The sequence below is a fragment of the Crocodylus siamensis genome, chromosome 11 (genome assembly GCF_052110815.1).
Source record: "Crocodylus siamensis isolate JL-2025a chromosome 11, ASM5211081v1, whole genome shotgun sequence".
NCBI classification, from domain to species: domain Eukaryota; kingdom Metazoa; phylum Chordata; order Crocodylia; family Crocodylidae; genus Crocodylus; species Crocodylus siamensis.
In genome coordinates, this window is record NC_143405.1 from 8,961,339 (window position 1) to 8,983,630 (window position 22,292).

At 43.0% G+C, this 22,292-nt stretch overlaps 1 protein-coding gene across 2 annotated transcripts in view; it reads right to left on the reverse strand.

Annotated features, from left to right (window-relative positions):
- Window positions 1-743: 743 nt before the first annotated feature.
- Window positions 744-22,292, reverse strand: part of GPR107 (G protein-coupled receptor 107) — a 62,848-nt gene continuing 41,299 nt past the window's right edge. For both annotated transcript variants that reach the window (XM_090021562.1, XM_090021561.1), the window contains 4 exons: window positions 19,558-19,607; window positions 18,174-18,257; window positions 17,226-17,350; window positions 744-6,691 (listed from right to left, as the gene is read on the reverse strand). In XM_090021562.1, the coding sequence (XP_089877688.1) occupies window positions 6,595-6,691; window positions 17,226-17,350; window positions 18,174-18,257; window positions 19,558-19,607 (356 nt within the window). In that variant the 3' untranslated portion in view covers window positions 744-6,594. The remainder of the gene's footprint in view (window positions 6,692-17,225; window positions 17,351-18,173; window positions 18,258-19,557; window positions 19,608-22,292) is intronic.

A 22,292-nucleotide genomic window follows, 5' to 3' on the forward strand; every position in this document is an offset into this window, starting at 1 on the left:
CAGCCAGTTGGCGACACATTTAACTGTGTGGGCATCGACACCACAGTCCCCAGTTTCTTAATGAGAACGAGGTGAGAGACAGTGTCAAAAGCCTTCCGAAAGTCCAGAAAGACTATGTCCACTGCTACCCCTGCGTCTAAGGATTAAATAACCCCATGGTAGAAAGGTTGCACTAATGTCCTGTACTGCTTTGAACTGCTCTGAGAAGTAATAGCTCCAGGACTTGCTGTCCCGTTACACTGTATTTTCTGCAAGAGACCACTAGAGAGAAAATGCTCATCTCATTAGTTTAAAATGGTCAGACACTGCCATCAAGGCACAAAATGAGCTTCAGAAACTGTACTACCTAGAGTGCACAAGCTTGTAATATCCTAAGGCATATGAAAAATAAAACCAAAAAAAAATGTTCTGCAGGGTAAGCACAGTAAACAACAAAATGGCAGGTAAAGCTAGTGCAGAGCAGCATCCTATTGGTATTCAAACTCATTAATTAAAAATAAGCTTTTCCTGATGGGGAAGACCATGGTTCTGAGCATCTACTCACATTCTTAAGTAGTAAAAAGCATCAGCTGTAGCCAAAACACAGCTTGTTGGCCAACATGAGCAACCAGGCATTCTGCTGGCCAGGCACATCTTCACTAGCAGGAGCTAAGGAAGAGTGTGCATGTGTACATGGGCTGGAGCCACTAGGCCTAACTGGTCACTACAAACCTAGAGCAGAAGAATCAAGAGAGACACTTTCATTCTGGTCATACAATCTTTATTTTACACATTTATCACAGCAGGAAAAACCAAATGACCAACCATCCTGATTTGTACCCACCCAAATTAGCTTTAGAGAAATAGTGTTCATTGCTCTTTTATTAAAAGTTAAAAAAAATACTGAAAAACCCATTTTGCATTGCAACATGACACTAAGAGTCAAATATTTACACACCTTCAAGCAACCCCAAAAAACAAGAGCTCAATGAGGATTATCATCTTTTGATTCTTTTAGAGTTTGGATGGCCAAGTACAACCTACAAAGATGCCCTAAAGCAGATTTCAGATACAGGATCTTTTTTAAAAAAAAAAAAAAAAAGAAAGGAAAGAAAAAGCAAAAAAGACCCCCACCAACAGCCATTAATAGAGGGGCACTTTTCAAAGCCATCCTTTGCTTCAGATGGTTATCACCTCACTGCTCCAGCCGCCTAGCTTTCGGACTTGTAGATACAAGAGAAAGTCTGACTCCCCTTTGGCAACATGGTTGTCAAAGCTCAAATTATGATATGGAGATCAGAAGGCTCAGTGAAGTTTCCAGAGGGAAACATTTAAAAAATTGCCCACTACAGAATTCACTGTAGTCAAAACTTAAAACAGGTCCTTGAACCAATCAACTGGCAAAGAAGGAGCTCTTCTCAGCCACTTTCTTCTGTCTTCACTTCATGTATAATGTAGTATATTTCAAGAGAATATTTCTCTCATCAAGTCCAGCTTCAGCCTCCTAGAAAACAGCTTTCAAGTATAAACCATGCAGAGAATTTAAAGACATCACTGCTATAGCTAAACAAGACACCACTAGGGAAAAGCTACAGAATTAGCAGTATCACTAATAAAAATGACGTGAGCAAGCAGCTGCATAGCTGTGACTACCAGGAAATCCAAGATTAATCTTTAAAAAAAAAAAAAAAAAAAGAAAAGAAAAAATAAACATTTTCCAAGGAACACTATAAGAAATTAATTGCTCAGGCATCTCATGAAGTCTCTTTTCCATGTCATTTCCTATTAAAAACATTTAAGATACGCACCGGGTTTATGCGCAAAAAAAAGTCCTGGAGGCAAAGTAATTGTTCTTGGCGAGTCTTGAGTGTCACCTTGTGACTTCCCCTCACTGTTGGTTAAGCCTCCATGGTTTCTTCAATGGAGAGAGGGGAAAGGGTCACGTATGGCAAGGATGGAAACAGCCATAGCGGAGCTAGCATTCCAAGTCTGCTGTAGTTAGCTAGCTATAGTCAAGGGAGATACCAAATGATATTTAGAGACAGGCTGGAAAACGGGTTTCCTTTCCTCCCCCTCAGTTTGTCCTCTCATGGTTCACTTTTCAACAGGTGTCCAGCAATCTCACCTGCCGTGGAGCTCAGTGGAATTTGCAGGTGCTCAACATGTTTAACAAAAACAGACAGGTGTTTCCCAACACACTGACAACTACCATTCCCCTTCTTCCCCCACCCCACGTGAGCATCTGGTGGGCACTGACTGGAGTGCACGTCCCCCCTCACTAGGGGCAATGTCACTGGTGGCAGAAAACAAAGGCTAAAAATGTGGGTTTAAATCCTGTTTTCTGGAGTGGATTCCTGGCTCATACTTTGATACTTAAGAAACTCAAGTAGGATACATAAATTTAATGTTGGGAGGAATGTTACATAGCTAAAAGAATATACAGTAAATGTATGCTCACACTCTACAGGGTCCGTGTAGCTTAGGAAAAAAATAGACATCTTCCATATACTAGCTCCGAGACAAAAATGCTGCAATGCACCAAATCTTTACAACATGCTCCCAGGGTACGCCAGCACGGAAATCAAGGGACAGGGCAACCTGCTGGAGAGAAACATGCTGAACAATGTACCGAACAGACCGTGACATGCTGGCTTAGATGGTAACGTGAAAAAGAGCTTACTAATAGCATAGCTTGTGGCTTCCCCAACTGGAACCACCTCACTCGAGGGAAGGAGGCGACATTCTGGGTGATACTGTTAATATCATGGTTGAAAAAGAACAAAACAAAAACAGAAGCCTCAAGATAAAACTACCAAGGGAAATATTTCCCAAGCCACTAATATGCAAGCATTTGGCAACTGCGCTACAAGCAAGCTTACTGTAGAAGACAGCTTGCTGAACCAAACTACAGCAGTCACTGCTACCACGGTGGGCAGGAGTGTTCAAGCTTCATTTGCATATCATTATCAATATTGATTTATTGGGGCATAAGTTGCATGACTACTGAAAAGAGAGCTGATGCCTGAGATGTTTCACAGTTTGCACAGTATGTGCTGCAAGGTCTCTAGGGGTGATGCATCAAGCCATCCACAGCTATATGTTCACAGAAGGCCCAGTTTTCCAAGCCTCCAGATACTTTTAGCGCTATGGCCTTGTAAAGTCTTTCATTTTTTGCCAACTTTCATCATTACAGGCATAAGGAGGGAAGTTAAGCCACTTGTATCCCACGATGGTCAACTTAGTCACAAGTAATTGGCTCACCCTCTTTACAGTGTCAGTAGGGTACCAGACATCTGTGGAAGCAGTGCTTGAAAGCCAGGTGCTTTGATTATCGTAATTTTTGGGTCACTGTTTCAGGGCAGTGGGGCTGGCTACCAAAAATCAAACACTTGCCAATCGCATGGAGTAGACCGGGGAGGGAAGGCAAGCCTTCCTTTTAGAGAAGCAGGTAGAGGGAGTGCCTGTTAAAGACAGTGGCTGCTATATGAACTTTTGATGGCTCTGCTCATTTTTCCACCCACAATACTAAGCACTATATTTTCATAGCAATAATTTAGCTGCAACCAGCTGGTACTGCTGGTTGTTTTCCAACATTGCTGACATCAGATGCCAGCTAGAATTGGCCAGAAAGTGGCGCATTTGTCTCCAGTTCACAGACCGAAGTTGCCCATTTTAGAAACGCTTCCTGGGTTCCTCCTCTCCACCTCAGAGCCCATGAGACAGCCTCAAATCCTGCTTATTCCTTGACTCTGCAGACAATTTATATCAGATATATTAGCAAAAGTGCAGATAAAGAGAGAAACCTGAGATTGAAGGTATAAGCATCAGCTATACCAGTGGCTGTGTTGCCATAATATGTAGCATTTAAGAGTTGGTATCCCCCAGCACTCCTCACAAGGCTTCTAAAAGGGCCAACTCACATTGGAGTAGAAAGGGCCATATCCTTTAAAAAAGTTCACATTTAATTCAGGAAGTGTACGAACAGATCCCCTGAAGGGATCACTCTTGGAGTAAGAATGTGTTGTTGTACCTCTATTCCTGACAGCAAATCTTTACTGCTTACCCAAGCGCCTCCATTTGCTAGAAGAGCATTGGAGTTGCCAATGCATTACTCTCAACAATTTGCAGGCAAGTCCACATCTATTCCCTGCAATTGCAAATAGGCAGCCAGGGACTTCCACAGTTCTGCGGCTGCACATCAGAGCAGAGCGAGCGTGCTTTCCCATACAAGAGCAACAGCTTTCAAGAACACAACTGCCTTGGCACACTTGGCTGAGTGCTACTTCCTCACATCTCTACCACTTAACATGCAGAAAGAGCAAAACCAATTCTTTCCAGGACTCCTGGAAGCATTACAAGATCATGTGTGGACCACCCCGCTAGTCAAAAATTTCCTTTTCTCCAAATGAAAGCCTGAGGTTCATGAGATGTTAGCCACAAAGGGTAGGGGCAGACGATTACAGCTCTGATATATTATGGAGCAAGTGAGAAAGTTGCTACGGAAAAAAACCCTGGTGTTGGGAAGAGAGAACCATTACGTTTTCAAGTGCAATATGAAAGGAAACTGATCCCAGGCATCAGAGCAGACAGGCTCTTCTTACCATCCACTTTCAACATTTTTGAAGCTAGCAGTGATGATGAGAATTGGTATAGGGAGAAAGCAATACCACTGTCCAACGGGATGCAGTTTTAAAGAACTGAAACCCCATCTCAGCCTCAGCTCCCAGAAAGAAACGGTTCAACAATCCAAAACCAAAGTGCGTTTCACCCTGTTCCAGGCTGTAGTAAGAGAATAAAGCTGCCAGCAAGTCTAGCTCCCCAGGCAGTTGCTCCTTGGAGATGCAAGCTCTGCAGCCATCGAACAAGTCTGATCCCTAGTGGATGTGTCATCTGCAGGTATGCCAAGCTCTTATAGTGAAACCTATGCAACCCTGCACTATATCTACATAGCCCTGCAAAGGGACTAAGGCTGGCGTCCAAGTCACTTAGTTTCTACTTATTTTATTGTGTTAAGTTATATACTACCTTATCCCTCTTATACCGAATTAAAGAGCAACTCCCCAACCTAGGTAAGAGCAGCCTTATTAGTACCATGTTAGATGCATGTGCTATCAGAAATACCAGAGCACTCACTACAGGTGAAGCGCAGGGCACTTGTAATTTGTCTGTTAAGGATCCTATTGAAGACTAGAAGCCAGGAGGTGAAATTCCCCAATTAGATAATCATCAATTCTTTCCACCAGCACCTACTGTTTCAACATTGTTCCTGCTCCACCACAAAGCCCCTTCCCTTTTTCTTTGACTTTAATGCCTGAGCAGAAAGCTTTAACTTGCCATTTGCTGAATGTTTACTGTGCCTAGGAAGAAATACCATCATCTTACTTCCCAACATGCTCCCTGCTATGACTGAAGCGGCAGCCTACTGGTTACGACAGCAACTCTGTTCAACTCAGAGGGGCTGAGGCAGCAGCATCACTGATTCTACATGCTCCAGCCAGAGGCAAGCAGCCACCCACAGAGACAATATGGTTCGGAGTAAAGGAGATGAGCCAGGGATTCGTCCTGCAGTAGTCACAGCATTCTTTTGGAAGCTCTTCCTCCCCCACACAAGTAAGAAGCTCCTGTCACTGGACCACTGCCCTTTGCAACACTCCAGCCCACCACAATGTGTTTCTCAAACATTTCATATTGCAAACCAAAATGTTCTGTGTCACAGCTTAGGAATCAAGACTTAAAATGATCCCATAGGGCCCTAACAAACAGGGTTACCCAGCTGATAGGAAAGGGCCGAGTACCAAATTCTGATTTCTTCTGCATCGGTGCATAAATACAGAGTAACTTTCCCAACAGTGGAAATCAGAACTTAGCCTGAAGGACAAGAAGCTCAAACCATGATGTTTTTCAATGGAGCACATGCGTAAAACTGACGCATCCCAGTCTATACCCGCATGGACTAGAAAAGACCAACCTCTGGACTTCACCAAAGGGAAAGATGGCAAGAGAGTCACCTCTGATCCATTATCTGGTTACATTTTCCAAATGAACATTTCTGTTAGTTTATTTTACAGCCTCCTCACTGTCTCCCTCCTGCCCATCAAGAAGCTTGCCTGATTTGGGAGAAGTTTACAAAAAAAGAGTCACATACCCTCTTTTGTTTCCCCGTTTTTCATGATATGGTCAACTCCAGCATGTACGTTACAGAGCATGTGTGTATCTATATGCATTATATAATTATAAGCTTTACATACACACTGAAAGGTCTCGCTCTCTCTTCATTTGTATTACACTTTTCAAATAATGCTGCCAAGCAATTTGGATCATCCACCTGTTCCAGAAAGGGGGTAAAATAATATTACAAAAAGAAAACCAAAGCCACCCCTGCATCCATAGGAAAGTGTCACACTCTTGGCAGGTACAGCAAGAAATTCCATTTTCTTAAAAAAAGAAGAATAGTTAGGTATTTTTTGCAATGTTTTGCTCCCCCTACACACGCCCCACTGCAGTGTCAGTGTTGGGAAGTACAGGTTGCTCCCTTTCCACTGAGAGGTGTATTAATAAATTAAAAGCATAAAAAGTCTCTCTGAAAGTGCTGCCTTGGTCCAGGGGATCAGGCCATCATGCCGTGTTCTCCCACTCGCCCTGGGACTCTGCTGAACCATTCATCACCTTCTTGACCTTCTTCATCCCCTCCATTACCCCAGAAGTGGTCACCCTGGAGAAACAAGGAAAGAAAAGCAAAAAAGCTGGTCTCAAAATACGACTGAAAATAACAGTGCTTCAGAAGAGTCAAGATCCACAACCCAAGAACTGGAACACCCCTTCCTACCAACCACCAGGCTTGGCCCTCTATTTTGTTTCTGTTTTTATTATAAACTAAACAAATATGATGATTACTTAACCAAATCAAAACAAACACAATTATCTTTCTATAATTAAATTTGCACCGTTTTACTTCCACAGAAATCTCTAATTAGTTGCATCTAGATTAGACTCATCTTTTTCCACAGCTTGCAAAAATCATAGCAATGCATTTCCTCCAAGACGATGCTGATGCTGTCTAGGAGCCAAAGTCATATGGGCAGATATTCCAGTGGTACAAGAGAGGTGACTGAAGTCCAGTCACATCCTTAAAAGAACCTTTAGTATAGAGAAATCGAGGCTTTGGGAAATAATTTGACTCCAAGTTAAAGGATGACACTGGATTTTAAAACTAGGGTTCGAACTAGCTCATTATTAGTGCTGATAGTTACATAGTCCTTGTCCTAAATCTCTTACAAATGGGCAAGAATGGCACCTATTATTCAGCAGAGAGCTGAGACAAGCGACTTAAGACCATGTAAGGTGATGGAAAACCCAGAAACCAAACCCACGTCTCTAGGGTGCCAACTGTATTCCTTAAATATAAAATTATCCTTCCATTTTGGTACCAGGAACTTCCATTTCTCCTTCCATAAACATCCTCATTTGTTATTTTTCCAAATGGAAATGGCTGGCACAGATTCTTGCTGAATTTCAGTGGAAAGACTGTTGTTAATGCATTTGCGTTTTGCAGGCTTCATTGCAAAAATGTGCTGAAGTTTATTCTAAAAAGTCTTTAGGCAAAAACAGATGCATCCACAGGAGCCAGAGTAACCATGCTGGGACTAAACTGTTTGTTTTCAGCAGTCTGAAGAAGCCACCCACAGCCAGCCCTACAGCCCTAAGACAGCACAGAGATCAAGACCGCACAGAAGAACTGGGACCAAGGAGAAGAAAGCCACAGCAATGCCAAGACTCCTTTATATTCTAAAGAAGTGTTGCTGCATAGCACTGTGTGCAACTTCCTAGCTAAAAATCTTTCTAGGATGAAGAGACTAGAGGTAGCAGGGAACCAAGCACAGTATAATTGGTTATTGGAAGCTCTTTGCAAAAGGATAAGGTCTTCCAGTAGGAAAGCAAGTTGCTAGTTAGCCCAAGGGAAAGGTCTACCAGAGCAGTTTTATGTATTGTGCATGTAAGTACTTTAATCTCTGTTTATGTTAAAGAGAAACAATATAATCTGTGCCTCAGCTCAACAACCAAAATCCTACAGCCTATCCACTTTTACTAACGTTTGAAGCCTATAAGTTAAAAACAACCCAACAAACTACCCCATGAAGCATATGTATTTTAAAATTTTCTTAATTCTTTAATTAACATAGAGTTCATCATTACCTCTTCTGGATCTTCTCTGCTTCTATATATAGTAACCAGAGGAGGGGAAAAATATCTGTGCTATGTATTATATACATGGCTACAGTCCAGAATCAAACACTGGCTTACAACATACCGAGTCCTGCTAATATCAAAGTTATTCAGTAGAAATCAGGATAACAATAAAAAACTGAAGTCACTTGTATCAATTTGGGGCTGCATTTATCATGGCAATTTGACAGAAGGAATATAAAACCTCATAATACTCTAAAGATTATACAGGCACATCTGTGCACCAAGTTGGAATAATGCCACCGATGTCAGACTATTACCTTGAGGATCAGACAAGCTCTCCAAGATAGGGATACAATGTCCTTTTCCTCTGTAAACCACAGATAAAATAATCTCTCCCACACAGTAATTTGATATATATGCAATTTAATCTTTTTATTCTGTTGTAGAATATGGTACTTGCTCCACTTATTTATCAGTGCCTTTTGATGTCCTGTCATGTAATAAAATTCTTTACTGAGTACCCCAAGAACCCCAGGTAAAAATGCTCCCTTGCTTCCTCCTTGGGCCCCTGTGCAAATCCATCACAGAGAATCCTGATGGCAGGTAATGTCCCATGCTGAGATGCAGCTTTCATTCTTCCTATGCCTTTTCCCAAAGAGCTGGTTTGAGCAAGATATTTTTAAAAGGAAAGGAAGAAAAGTCTCTCTCCTCATCCTTTTTTGGATGAGGGGAAAGGACTGTTTTAAAGGCTCTTTGGATAATGCCATTTTACTTCCATCCTAGGCAAGATCTTCAAGCTTGTGTTTATTGTAGCTATAATTTTCTCAAATAAACACACTACTGCCAGCAGAACTCCACTGGTGACAGAACAAGCATGGACCGCACAGAGGAGGTCCAGATGGGACAGCATTTATATATCTATCACCTAGGTTTTTATTTCTACCTTTGTCACTAATAACCACTGTGAAGTATGCCCTCCCCCAAAGCAGTTCAGACAACATTTATTAGGAACCATGAAACTCAGGACTAAACAGCATTAGCTAAATTCAGGCACTCACATTCAGACTCACTCTCCAAGCTGCCATGAGATTTCAACCCTGATCCACAATAATGTAGCTCAAAGGTTCCCAGAATTGCAGTGTATAGGAGCACTGGTTATTTCCAACCAAAAAATGATACTGAATGACAGTTAAGACATGTCAAACCGCTTCGCCTCTGTTTTTTAAGCAAGTAATACTTGTAGTTGCTACAGGAGCAAATAATTTGTCACTAACGGGGAAGGAGTGATCCATTACAACCTCTGTTAAGAGGTGTCCCACTGCTATGGAAGTTTGTTCCTGTCCTAGTTATCCCAGACCTTTAAGGAAAGGATTGCTATGTCTGCAGAAGTGTTTCCGTCTTTCACAGCTCAGAACATCCTGACCCTCCTTTTTGCTTGGTCTTTTGTTCTACAGTTCTGTAAGAGGAAAAAAACTGGAAGGGTGATAGAACCTGACCTCTAGGAGTCAAGTCGGATACTGCAAACTGGACTGAAAACTGATCTGCCATCAAGCAAGGTCACCGAACTCAAAGAACAGAGCTTTAGAGCTGCTTGCTTTTCACAGCAGTCTGTTGTGAAGCGGGGCCTGGAAGCCTGTGGAAGGCAGAATGGCAGGGACGTAGGGGTGCTGCCATTTCCTTCTCCTGCAGAGCAGTTTATTCCACCTAATGCAAAGGGAACAAACTCAGGATGCAGAGATGAAACAAAGGTGACAGTATTCTTACAGTGTTTGCTTTATTGGGTGGCTGCAGGTAGCTAGAAAAATTAATTGAGGTTACAGCCTTTATGTATTGGTGAGATGCTTTCATTTAATTTAATACTTTTACTTCCACCTGATCCCACTTCAGAGGGGATCCCACACCCCCAACACATGCTCCCATGCATCATTTGTAAAATAGCACCGAGTCATCTGACATGTACAAACGAGGCCTATTGCTTTGGACATTCTCCCCACCCTTCCCCAACCCTGCCAGGAATGAGAAAGCAGCAAACTGCTTTCCCACCTACCCCACAGAGGACAACTGTTTACATTCTGTGTTTGGGTTCAGAAGATGATATTAAACCCAGAAACCAACAAACCTTTCTTTTGCTTGAGAGTACCGGCACCCTCAAGCCACAAAGCCTTAAGTGAAGTAAAATGCTGGCTTCATGTGCACAAATGGACAGCACACGCTTTACAAGTTGCATAGTACAGAGTATATAAGTCACTTGGCTGGTGAAGAATAGCTATTGCCCCTGCTTGGAAGAAAAGATCAGTCTCCAGATTAGTCTGAGTATACTCTCACCTGCACAGACACAACTCCTATTGTTTTCTGTTCAGGTGCACCAAATTCAAAGGCCTACAATGTCCATGATCATTTTCTTCTACTGGCTAAAGACCCTCAGTAAAGATGCAACAAGCACATACTTTAGCCTTTCCTACAGCTAAGCCTGTCTAGCTCGGATTTAATTTAAAAAAGGTGAAAGCTGACCAAAGTTTTCATGCGATTAACTGTGCAGTCCCACCTGTGCCTTTCACACATGTGCACACACACACACACACACAGTCTTCAGGTTTACAGCTTCTACCTTAGCTTGTCATTTCATCTACTGCAGTTTTGTTTCGCATGCTAGGGTGGGAAGGGGTTCTCTTTTAAAAAAAAACAAAGAACAAAAAACATTGTTCTTAACAGCATTTTGGTGTTACACAGACCACCCAAGTTTCTCAAGCTTCCCCTGTTTGAAAGTGGGCATGGATCAGAGAGCCACAGTGAAAATATCCAGTGCAACAGCATTAGCTCATGGTTCCAACATTTTCCTGGAAGAGCTGAGCAAAGCATGGAGCCCACTTAGGGTGAGCACAGTAGGCTGAAATCTAAGAGACAGTTCTCCCTTCCCTTGGTGTACGAGAAAGGGGATGTTAAAGCCAACAGTTCTCAACTTTTTTAAACTTAAGACACCCCTCCAAAAATGCCAGCTCCTAGCTTTTATTCATTTTCTGTATTGTAGAAAGATTAGAGTAATTCTCCCGTTGTAAAAACCTCAGAAAGACCCCAACAGGTCAGAAGTTTTGAACACAGTGAATTCCTATTTGAAATCTCTGGATCTCTTTCATGAATGTTTACACACTTAACACTAACACAAGGTGGCACTTTTGAATGGATCTCAAGGCACCACACGGTGCCACAGCACCCTGCAGAAGAATCACTGGGCCTAGACCAACTGAACACTTCTGCAGCACTGTTCCTCAGAAAAATCAAAGGCACTTTCCATCTATCAAATAAGAGAAAGCCCCCCCCTTTGCATTTCACTTACACAAAAAAAAAAAACAAAAAAAAAACAAACCCAAACTGGAACAACCTAACATGGCAAAGACTCCCTATGAGATTTCTGAAGTTTGCAACCTTTTATCTTCTGCCATGGGCTTAGAAAAGCGAGAGGATATTTATTACATGAAAAGAAGCACATGAGCATGTGTGCATACATACAAAAGTACTCAGATGCCATTAGCCACCCGACTGTCAACGAGCTCTGATTTTTTCTGCTAAAGCATTATTTAATTAAAAAAATAAACCAAACCAGAACAGGAAATGCTTAGTTGGCAAACAAGCATATAGATTTTTACTGCTGTTTCACCTAGCATAAGTGTTTACAAATGCAGTTTTTCAAATGCGTAACCTTCTCTTCCTTGATGTAGCTGGAGAATGAAGAATGAACATCTCTTTACAGAGCATCTCTGCCAAATGCTTAGTGGAATTGAACTGACCCATGCATCGAGGAACTCTCAACAGGGCTCTGGGATGTTACCCAAAACGGGCAACAAGGGAAGTCTTAGAGTAAAACACTAGATTCCCTCACTCTACCAAAAACTCAAAAATATAATATTCTCAACCCAAGTCTCTTGCATGCTCCTTGCTTTCCTGTGACTGACACACACAAACAATTTAATTTATTCAAGTCACTGGGCTTGCTCAAATAAGAACCTACCCCTAGCAGTTTTTTTTAAAAGGCTTAACAAAAAGGTTACTTAAGTACAAAAAATAGATGTCAAGTTATTGGTCCTACAAACTGGGGGTACATCAAGGACACACTACGTGATGTGGTTTGGGGAGTGAGAGATCCACTGCCCAAAATTAATCTCAGTGCAAAGCTACCAAGGAAGTTAGCCAAGCATCCATGCCTGTTCCATGAGTCCATGTAGCAGTGTTCGTGCCTGGACCCCTCATGAGTCATTTAGGACTGTGTTTTTCTGGCTTGGACATTTATTCACCAGTGCCCACGCTGGAACTACATTTCTTGCATAAAGGCCTCCTACCCATCATTAGGTAATAACTTAATTGCTCCTGAAAAACTAGATTAAAAAAATTAGTGAGGGTGATTTTTTTGCATTACCAAATCCACAAGCTATTCTAAGCACCAGATCCCCAATGCAACTGTTGAAGGGCAAACACTGGATCCAAGTACCTCTGTGCGCTACCTCAGGTCACTTCACAGTAAAAAGGTACAGACACAGCATCAGAAAGAGGATGATACTGCAGCACTTTCCACCAAACAATTCATTTCAGTTATCTGGGGGTACTTGTACCCATTTCAGCCTCATTTATCTTAAACATTCTATTTACATTTTCTCTCTTCTCAATAAGGAGAACCAGATGGCCGAAATAAGATGCTACAAATAAGAATTGAAGCAAGAGACTGGAATTGAAGCAAGAGACTGTTTCCTTTCGCCTGTACCAGAATCAAGAAAAACTGCTTTTGTAAGCAGTTCCATACCTTACTGCTTTTCTGTAACCAAAGGTTATGGGACAGTTGAAAGACCAAGCAAAGAGGCATGCTATCAGATGCATTTGAAAACTGGCCACAGAGTTCCAGTCCCAAACAGTTTGTAATACAATAAAAATAAATTCCAGAAACCATTTTTATCCTACACTATTTCACAAAAAAATTTAACAGAAACTTGTTGCAAGAAAAATCTTTTGCTGAATTCTTTAGGGTAAACTTGTCTTCAGTGCTTTCCCCAGCTAATGCCACTTCCAAACTGTGCTGATTGGTGCAAACGTGTTTTGACGTGCAAAGGCTCAGAACTGGATGAGGCAAGTGCTTGCCAAATTGGAAGGAAAATTCTTGAGCTTGTATGCAAGTTACAAAAAAAGGGCATTTTCTAAGTTTTACTGACAACATCAGTCGGAGCTGCTGGTTTAAAATGATAAATACTGCTTCTTTCTACAGGCCAGTGAGGAAAGAAAAAAAAAATCTGGGTAATAAGTAACACTCCTATCAGGAAGCACAGAGCATCTATAGTGCAATGAACTATTGAAGAGTAGCACAAAATACAGAACATCTCATGTCTGAAACATTCAAACCTGTTTTACTTTGTATCCAGGGAAGAGTTAAATTTATACAACTGGTTAGATAGGCTAAAAGTTCAACACATTTCTGGTGTTTCCTGGAACCAGCTAGTCAGGTCAACCCATTGTTAGATACCGGCCAAGATTAATTTTGTTAAGAGTTTATTAAAAATACCGCAAAAAACTGACTTTGTCACTAATTATTCTTTAATTGCTGCTCTCATTCCACTTACGCACACCTTAAACTGGCTCAGAGCACTGGAGACCCCAGTCAAAGTTAGCTTTTAAACCAATGGACCTCTAAAGACATAAGAGAGAGTATGCAGAGAGATAAAGTGCTATAAGCTCTTTGACAGCCCGTAGCATGAATACTCCAATATGGCACATGTCACCCAGCCCCAAGAAAGCAAAACAACAGCACCTTACAATTAAGAAACACTTTAAAAAAAAACACCTCACCTGTGCTGGCCAACAAGGCTCCTTGTCAAATTTTACCTCATCCTCTAGATCAGAACAGCACCCTAGCCATATTCTGCATTCAGACTGGAAACCCACCTACCCGCATGTCCCCTGCAAGGTAAAAACCTTTTAAATTCTTTGGGAGCTACAAGCATCTAGGGAAACACTGCTCAAATGTGTTATTAAGCATACTAGATGAGACAGCTGGCTAATGATTCCTGACAGTTTTGTTGCACTGAGTACCTGCCTAATCAGAACTTCCATCCAGATCTCTGCTTTGCCTAAACCTAGTCACACAGGATGTTTCTAGAAATGCTCCCAAGAGGTGGGGGGAGGCACTTTAATCAGAGAACCACACTAATTAAAAGTGCCTGAGCATCATATGCATCAGTATCCCCACACTGAAAGATGATGACAGGGCACTCTGAACTAAAGCTCCTTGCACAAGATTTAGTTTAAAGCACCCTGCTGCTACTTTTCAGCGCAGGGACACTGATGCACGTGACACTGAAGGCTGCTAGAGCATGTTAATTTCTGTGCTCCAGCAGACTTGATAAATGGCACCGGATTTGCAACACAGCACAGCAGCCTTACTGAACGTCTATAGGAGTACACAGCTGTTCTTGTTCTCGTCAGGCCCTCTGCTATTGTATTCTTGACATTAAGCCTATCCTCCCTGCTCCTTCCAACTGGGAAGTTATTTCAATTTATACAGTAGTCAAAAGCTATTAAGAGCCTGTCTGGGTTATGGAATGAAACTACTGGAAGCTTATAAGCCTCAATTGTGCTTTGACAGTGACCAGATGTCCCACCAGTCAAGCTACAATTACATCGCTTTGCTGAAGTTTGGACCACTTTGACTATCCTACCCACACAATGGATATCAGCACTGCAATCTAATTCGTTTCAAGATGTGCTAAATTTAGGTATTGCATCTGCTCCCCTAATCTTGCAAATGCTGCTGGTTCCACTTTTTCTCTCTCCTTTCTAACAAAACAGCTTCTAAACTCCTGTGATTTAAAGAACTCCCACAAAGGAGAAACTGTTTACAGAGAAGTGGAAGCAAAAGAAACCCAAAACAAACCATGAGGCGTGCTATTACACCTGCACAGAAGAAGCCACAGAGAACTTATTTTTCTGATGTCAGTTAAAGTAAACCCTGAAATAACTAAAAGGAAAGAAAAAAATATAGACAATGTGATTTAAGATGCTATTCCTTTAAAGGTACCTCTGGGAAGACCATTCTATTGTGTAAGCCTCTAGGAAAAGGAGCAGATTCAGTCTTTCACTAAAATGAATTGGGACAGGTAAGGTTAATAACAGCCTTGAGACTTTAATGATGGATTCAAGCATCTGTAGAGACTGCCTCACCATCTCTGCCCTTCGTTTGTCCTCTCATCCCAAAAACATCAATTCTCTCCCTGCTGCTTTCTTCAAATCGCCACACCCCAAGCAGGTCTGAGAAATCAATTCAGATGGGCAAGAATACATGTTAATTTACACTGAACAAGGCTTTTTTATGGCATTCATTACAGGAAATTAGAAACATTTCTGAATCCCACACCGACGCAGAAATACCAGAGGGGCAGGGGCTAGTATTTGGACTGAAATCCATCTTTGTGCTTAATTATTTCAGATTATAGAACTCTTAGAATTCTTATTTCCATGTGCAATGGATCATCAGCCCCAGGGCCCGGTGATCCAGCAGAAGCGAAGGAACATGGAAGAGGAAGTCTTCTAAGAATTCACTCCCTAGTTCCGTCTTGTTCAGGATTGTGCTGTCAAAGCTCCAGGCTCAACTATCAGGGCAAGAGCACGTAAAACAGCACCTTACATTGAACTCCACCCACTGTATGGTGGGTGAACACAGATTAGCATCCTGCAGCTGCAAGGAAGTTGCGTGCTCGTGAAGAATTCTCAGGGTAGGAACCGCTGGAAGAAACTCCTCTCTGATTACACACTGGATGTGCTCCAGTTAAGATGAGACTGCAAGGGATCCAGGTCAATTCATTCTGGTCTTTGAGCCAAAAGTCAAATAACTTTTCCTCCATTTGCACTAGAATTAAGGATTTTCCAGGGATTGCCTCAAGTTAATCTAATTGCCAGAACAGGCTGTGACATGACAGCTAGAGCCAGCAGGTTCATTCTAAAAAGCCAGGCTGAGAAAGCTGTATGCAGGCATTCAGCTGCCACCAAAAATAGCACAGTTAAGATAACTTCAGTAGGGTAACGATCCACAGTGGCTCTTCTGCAAGATCAAGACTTTCCTCATGTAAACAAAACCTAAACCATAACAGCACCTCTCCACTCCAAGCAGACCCGAGTTCAGGCAAGCCTCATCATCTGCAACAGTTAATACATAGATGCAAAAACACAGACAGGGAAAAAAAAACTATAAGGGTAAGACAATAAGGGTGTCTACGTTTGAGCAAACATGTGGATGCTTTTAGGGAGATAAATGGCCGTCAGCGTTGCCTCTGGCTGGAGATAGTTGCAAACTTTGATAAAGGTCTAGGAACAGCAGATACTGAAGCAAAAGGGAAGAACATGGCTCTAAGTTACAATATAACAATCTTATGTTACAATGTGACGCTGTACCTTCTCTCTCACCACCTCACCCTCTTCCCCAAAGTGAGATTGGGAAGGATGTTGCAAGGAAACAGGGTATGGCCCTCTTTCTAAGTTTACCTCAAAGCATCTTCACCTAATAATTTATCTGCTGCTGCCATTAGAGTGCATAAAAATGCCTTCTTTTTATTATAAACCAATCCCATGTTGGAGGTGGTGCTTAGCTTCTTTTTTGCAAAGTGCTGTATGGCTGCAGTACATGTCAAGGCCTGGAATGCCCCAGTTTGAGACCTCTGGATAAACAGCTGCCTGAGAATGTAGGGTACTGGGCTCCAGGTGCCAAGAGGCCCCTTCTAGTCCTGTTCCAGCCCCAACACCACCTTTGCAAATGACTTCTTTAAAAGCTTTTTTTTTTTTTTTTTTAAATGTGACCTAGTATCTTTCTGCACACCAGTACAATGCTCAGTTCTGGTCCACACAAGTACCACAAGCTTCCTTAGTGCTTTGAGAGCCACAGAGTAGAGCAGTTAGCTTGAGACACCACTTTTACACATCCCAGACTGATTTGCTTAGGGGTAGAGTGGGGAGAGAATAAAGGTGCAAGCAGTCTGTTCTTTCTGTACAATGTTAAAATCAACAATGAGGAGGGGCAGGAAAGTTCTTACACAGCTTCCATCTCCAAGTCATCCTCCTCTTCCAGAGAGAGTTGTAGGTATGGGTTGTCTGATGCTGGACGGAACTTGTACCCAGTAAGGACAAAGAACACCAGTGTGGCCATTTCATCTAACAGCTACAAGTAAAAACAGGAGACAAGATTATTACTTTTAACCCAATATAGTTGCAGTACATTTCCCTTTGTTTGAGAATTGGAGGGTTTAGCGAACCAGATGACTTTAGTCTGGTAAAAAGTGCAACAAAGCTATTCCCTGCCTTATTGATGCCAGTATCTGGACAAATACTGTCACGCCCTCTACTTTTGTTGTTTTCCTGGTTTTAAATAGCTAGTTACAAATCTAAACATTATTTCAGTTCTTTAAAATTAAAAGCAAAGCCTTACTGCAGTTAAGGAAACAAAGATCCTTTAAATTGTTTGGAGCTACCAGCAGTTAACATATTCAAAGACTCCCTGCATGGAAGCTTGGATTATACTGTAAGAAACCAAGTATTTAAGAAGTCATCAAGCACATAAAGCCCATAGATGGAAAGGTGAAAGCCTGTTTTGCCAGCTCCCTAGAGCCTCAATTACACAGGACAAGCCTGGGTCTGATTTTTTTCCTTTGTATGCTCCTGATCCATTTCCTTGAGACACTTTTAAACTGAAAAGCTAAAATCAATAATATGATTACCTCGAGACATCTCATATATAATCCAGCAGCCATGCTGGATAAACAGCAAACTAAAAATATGTTCCTTCCCCACCTCAGGTATATCAGGGTTAAGATCAAGAGAAAAATCACAGACCTCAGTACTGCATTTAGAAAAATTATGTTACAATATGGAAAAACGCGTGTGTATTTGCTTTTAATATACATCACATTTTAAAATAAATGAGTAAAAAAATACAGAGGAAAAAATACAGAGGATGGAAGTATTCTCCTTTGCCAGCAAAATACCTGGTAGAGCCATTTCCACTGGAATGGGACAGCAACCTTAATAAGCATTGCAATGATCCGTGTGAAGTAAATGTAACATACAATCTGTGGGAGGAGAGAAGAAAAATAAAAAGTAGTAAGAACGAAGGCATCATCATTTCAAAAGCTCTTTTCCTAGAGAAACAGTACCAGTGAAGAATTACTTGAGAATTAAGCCCGATTCGACTTGTTACACTATTTGATAAACATGAAGATACAGATTGATGATTTTATTACTAAAATCTAAATGCAAAACACTAATGCAACTCTAAATGACTCGAGGTATGATTAACAGGATAATATATTCCTTTAGCTTTCACTGGGAATGTGCAAAGGCTTCCACAGAGTAGCAAAATCAGGCATATAGTTTTTCATTCTTACAGCTTATGAAAAGAGGTCTGACATCAGACAACTGAAAACCATTAACAGAGTGGTTCTTGTGAGATGTGCTTACAGCTTCCTTTACTTTCAGCAGAGACTGCATGCCCCTCTTGGCACAATTTGGTCCCAAATTTAAATTTTATTAAGCTGACAGTATGTTGTTTTAGGCTTAGCAACTCAGTAGGCAAAGCTCAAAGTGACCTAAGGGGGAGTGAAGAAATGCAGTGTACTCTACTTATATACCTACCAGGTAAGTGCATAACTCACCTAATTGAAAACCAGTGCCAGTCCCAAATACTTCTCTCTTACTTACCTCCTAAATCATAGCAAACATCAGTTAAGTGCACAAAATAAAAGGTAAGCTATGAAATCCTGGTCATATTTCTGTATTTTCAGAGAGCTACCCCCTTCTTTAAATGAATTTATTCTCATTAAATACCCCTGTGACCTAGAACAGTGCTATGCCTATTTTACAACTGAAGCCCATGGAAAAACTGACTTGCCTGTGATGACAAAACAGGCTACACCACTAAAGGTTAAAACTCAGTCTACAATCCCAAAAAGAGTTCTGCATGACACCAGGAGATTAGTGCCAGCAATGCATGCATTTTGCTTTGTCTATCTACACATTTGAGGTCAACAGCTGGTTAAACACATTTGCACTAAAAAGAATAAGTAGCAAAACTCAGTCTGAACTTTTAAATTGTTTTAAGGTGATGTTGGGGGGGAAGAGGTGCAGTTTACATCTCAGAGCTGCTGTTAAGGAGACCCAGGATGTGCACAAAAGCTTGAATCTTTATGCAAGCAAAGGATCTCTCGAAGGCCCAGATCATGGAAAGAACAGCTCTCTCACTATGCATTTGTAAAGCAACCGGCACAACTGGATACAAAGCTGTTGTGCCACTTACATTCTTGCAACACCTGTGCGCGAAAGGAAGAGATTTCCAGCCCTGATCACAAACATACTTCTCAATTACTTACTCACCATAACATAGTAATGCCTGAACAGCTTCAGCTTCGCTAGATTAATGGCAGCTGTAGAGAGAACACAAAAAGGCCATTAACAAAAACATTAACACAAGTCACCCGATGGAACAGGCCTCATATGCCTTTTCTATGCATGGACACACTGCTATAGCTTACAGCATGGTAGCTGTATCAGTATAAGAAGAAGCTACCCATCAGAGCTAAAGATTTTTCTGTCCTCTTCTATGGATGGTGTGGATACGTTTTAAAATTGAGCTGTTATTATTGAGACGATGCTCAAGGGCAACCAGCACGGTTTCATTAGGGACAGGTCAGGTCAGACCAACCTGATTGCCTTTTATGATTAGGTCACAAAGGCAATGGATGCAGGTGTTGCCGTGGATGTAGTCTTTCTGGCCTTCAGCAAGGCTTTTGACACCGTCTCCCACCCCATCCTCATTAAAAAATTGGGCGACTGTGGCATTGATGCCTATATAGTCAGATGGATTGCAGATTGGCTGAAGGGTCGCACTCAGAGGGTGGTGGTGGATGGGTCATATTCGACCTGGGGGGAAGTGGGCAGCGGAGTCCCCCAGGGCTCGGTCCTTGGGCCTGCGCTGTTCAATTTCTTTATCAGCGATTTGGACGACAGGGTGAAAAGCAACCTGTTTAAATTCGCTGATGATACCAAAATTTGGGGTAAGGTGAGCACGCTAGTAGGGAGGGAAAGACTGCAGCAAGATCTGGATAGGTTATGAGGGGGGGCTAACAAAAACAGGATGCGATTCAATACTGACAAGTGCAGGGTGCTGCGCATGGGCAGTAGTAACCAGTAGCACACTTATAAGATGGAAAACTCCCTTCTTGAGAGCACGGAGACAGAAAGAGATCTTGGAGTCATTATTGACTGGAGGCGACAGGAATGGTGCTTCGAGGCGGGCTTTGGCTTCCTCAGCCATGACCGGCACATCGTGATGAGAGACATGCTGGGGATGGGATGGGCTCCACCTTTCCCCTAAAGGTAAGCGTGTGTTCTCTTCCAGGTTGATGAACCTCCTTCGGCGGGCTTTAAACTAGGCTCGTCGGGGGAGGGGGAAGATGAGGGCGGAGGAGACGATGAACTACCAGGCCCAGCAACAGCCAGCGAGCCCAGACCAATGGTCAAAAGGGAGAAACAGGTAAGCGATGGGGGACGGGGCATTGCTGAGACTAGGGGGTCAGTGGGCACAACCGTTGGAGGCCTCAAATGCCTCTACACGAATGCTCGAAGTATGGGGAAGAAGCAGGAGGAACTCGCCCTCCTCCTAGCTGTCACCAGCCCTGACATAGTAGGGATCACAGAAACGTGGTGGGACTCATCGCATGACTGGGCGGTGAGTGTCAAGGGCTACAGGCTATACAGGAAGGACAGGATAGGAAGGAAAGGTGGAGGAGTAGCACTCTACATCAAGGAGGAATATACTTCCTCGTTAATTAGCAAGGGGGGGCACTCTGAGGTGCTCTGGGTTAGAGTAAAAGGCAGTCCAGGGGAGAGAGACTTAACGGTGGGAGTCTACTATAGACCTCCCAACCAGGGAGAAGAGCTCGACCAGGAATTCTTAGGTCAGCTCACAGAGGCAGTGAGGGCTAAGGATGTGGTCATCATGGGGGACCTGAACTTCCCAGACATCTGCTGGGAGGAGCAGTCAGCCAAGTCTGATCGCTCACGTCGGTTCTTAGCCAGAGTGCAGGACCTCCATCTAACCCAGGAGGTGCACAGCCCCACCAGGGGAGACGCCTTGTTGGACCTGGTGCTGGCCACGGGTGATGACCTGGTGAGGGGGCTGCGGGTGATGGGCCACCTGGGAGACAGTGATCATCGCTTGCTGGAATTCACCATCCAGCGTAAGGTGGCAAAGGGCTGCAGCAAGGCAACAGCCCTAGACTTTAGGGGGGCTGACTTCAACAAGCTAAGGAGGATCGTTGGGGAAGCGCTGAGGACCCAGAGGGGAAGGGAATCAGATGTCGAAGGTGAGTGGTTGCTCCTTAAGGAGACGATCCTCCATGCCCAAAGGGAGGTAATCCCAACAAGGGTCAAAGGGAGCAGGAGGGCACATAAACCCCCATGGCTCACTAAGAGCATCCGGGAATGCCTCCTTGCTAAAAGGGAGGCATATACCCAATGGAGGGATGGGGTCATCACCAAGAAGGACTATGTTACAGTCGCCCGAGGATGTAGGGGGGCAGTCAGGAAGGCCAAGGCAGAGTTGGAGATAGGACTAGCTTCCCGGATTAAGGACAATAAGAAGTCCTTCTTCAAATACATAGGGGGTAAAAAGAGGGTCCCGGGTAATGTGGGGCCCCTGCAGGACACGATGGGCAACTTAGTCATCACGCCAGATGACAAAGCTAACATATTTAACGATTTCTTTGCCTCTGTCTTCCTAAGTAGGGACCAGTTCAGCCACCTCCCTGCTGGGCCCCCCTTGGGCCCCGAGAGAGACACGCCTGGGCCAGGGGTTAGCGAGGAGTTAGTTAGGGTACTTCTGGAGAGGCTGGACGTGTTCAAGTCCGCTGGTCCGGACGATCTTCACCCTAGGGTTCTACAGGAACTGGCCGAGGTCATTGCGGGACCCCTGGCGCGGCTCTATGAGCACTCGTGGTGCTCTGGTGAGGTGCCGGAGGACTGGAAGAGGGCCAATGTGGTCCCTATCTTCAAAAAGGGAAAAAAAGAGGACCCGGGAAATTACAGGCCAGTTAGTCTTACCTCAATCC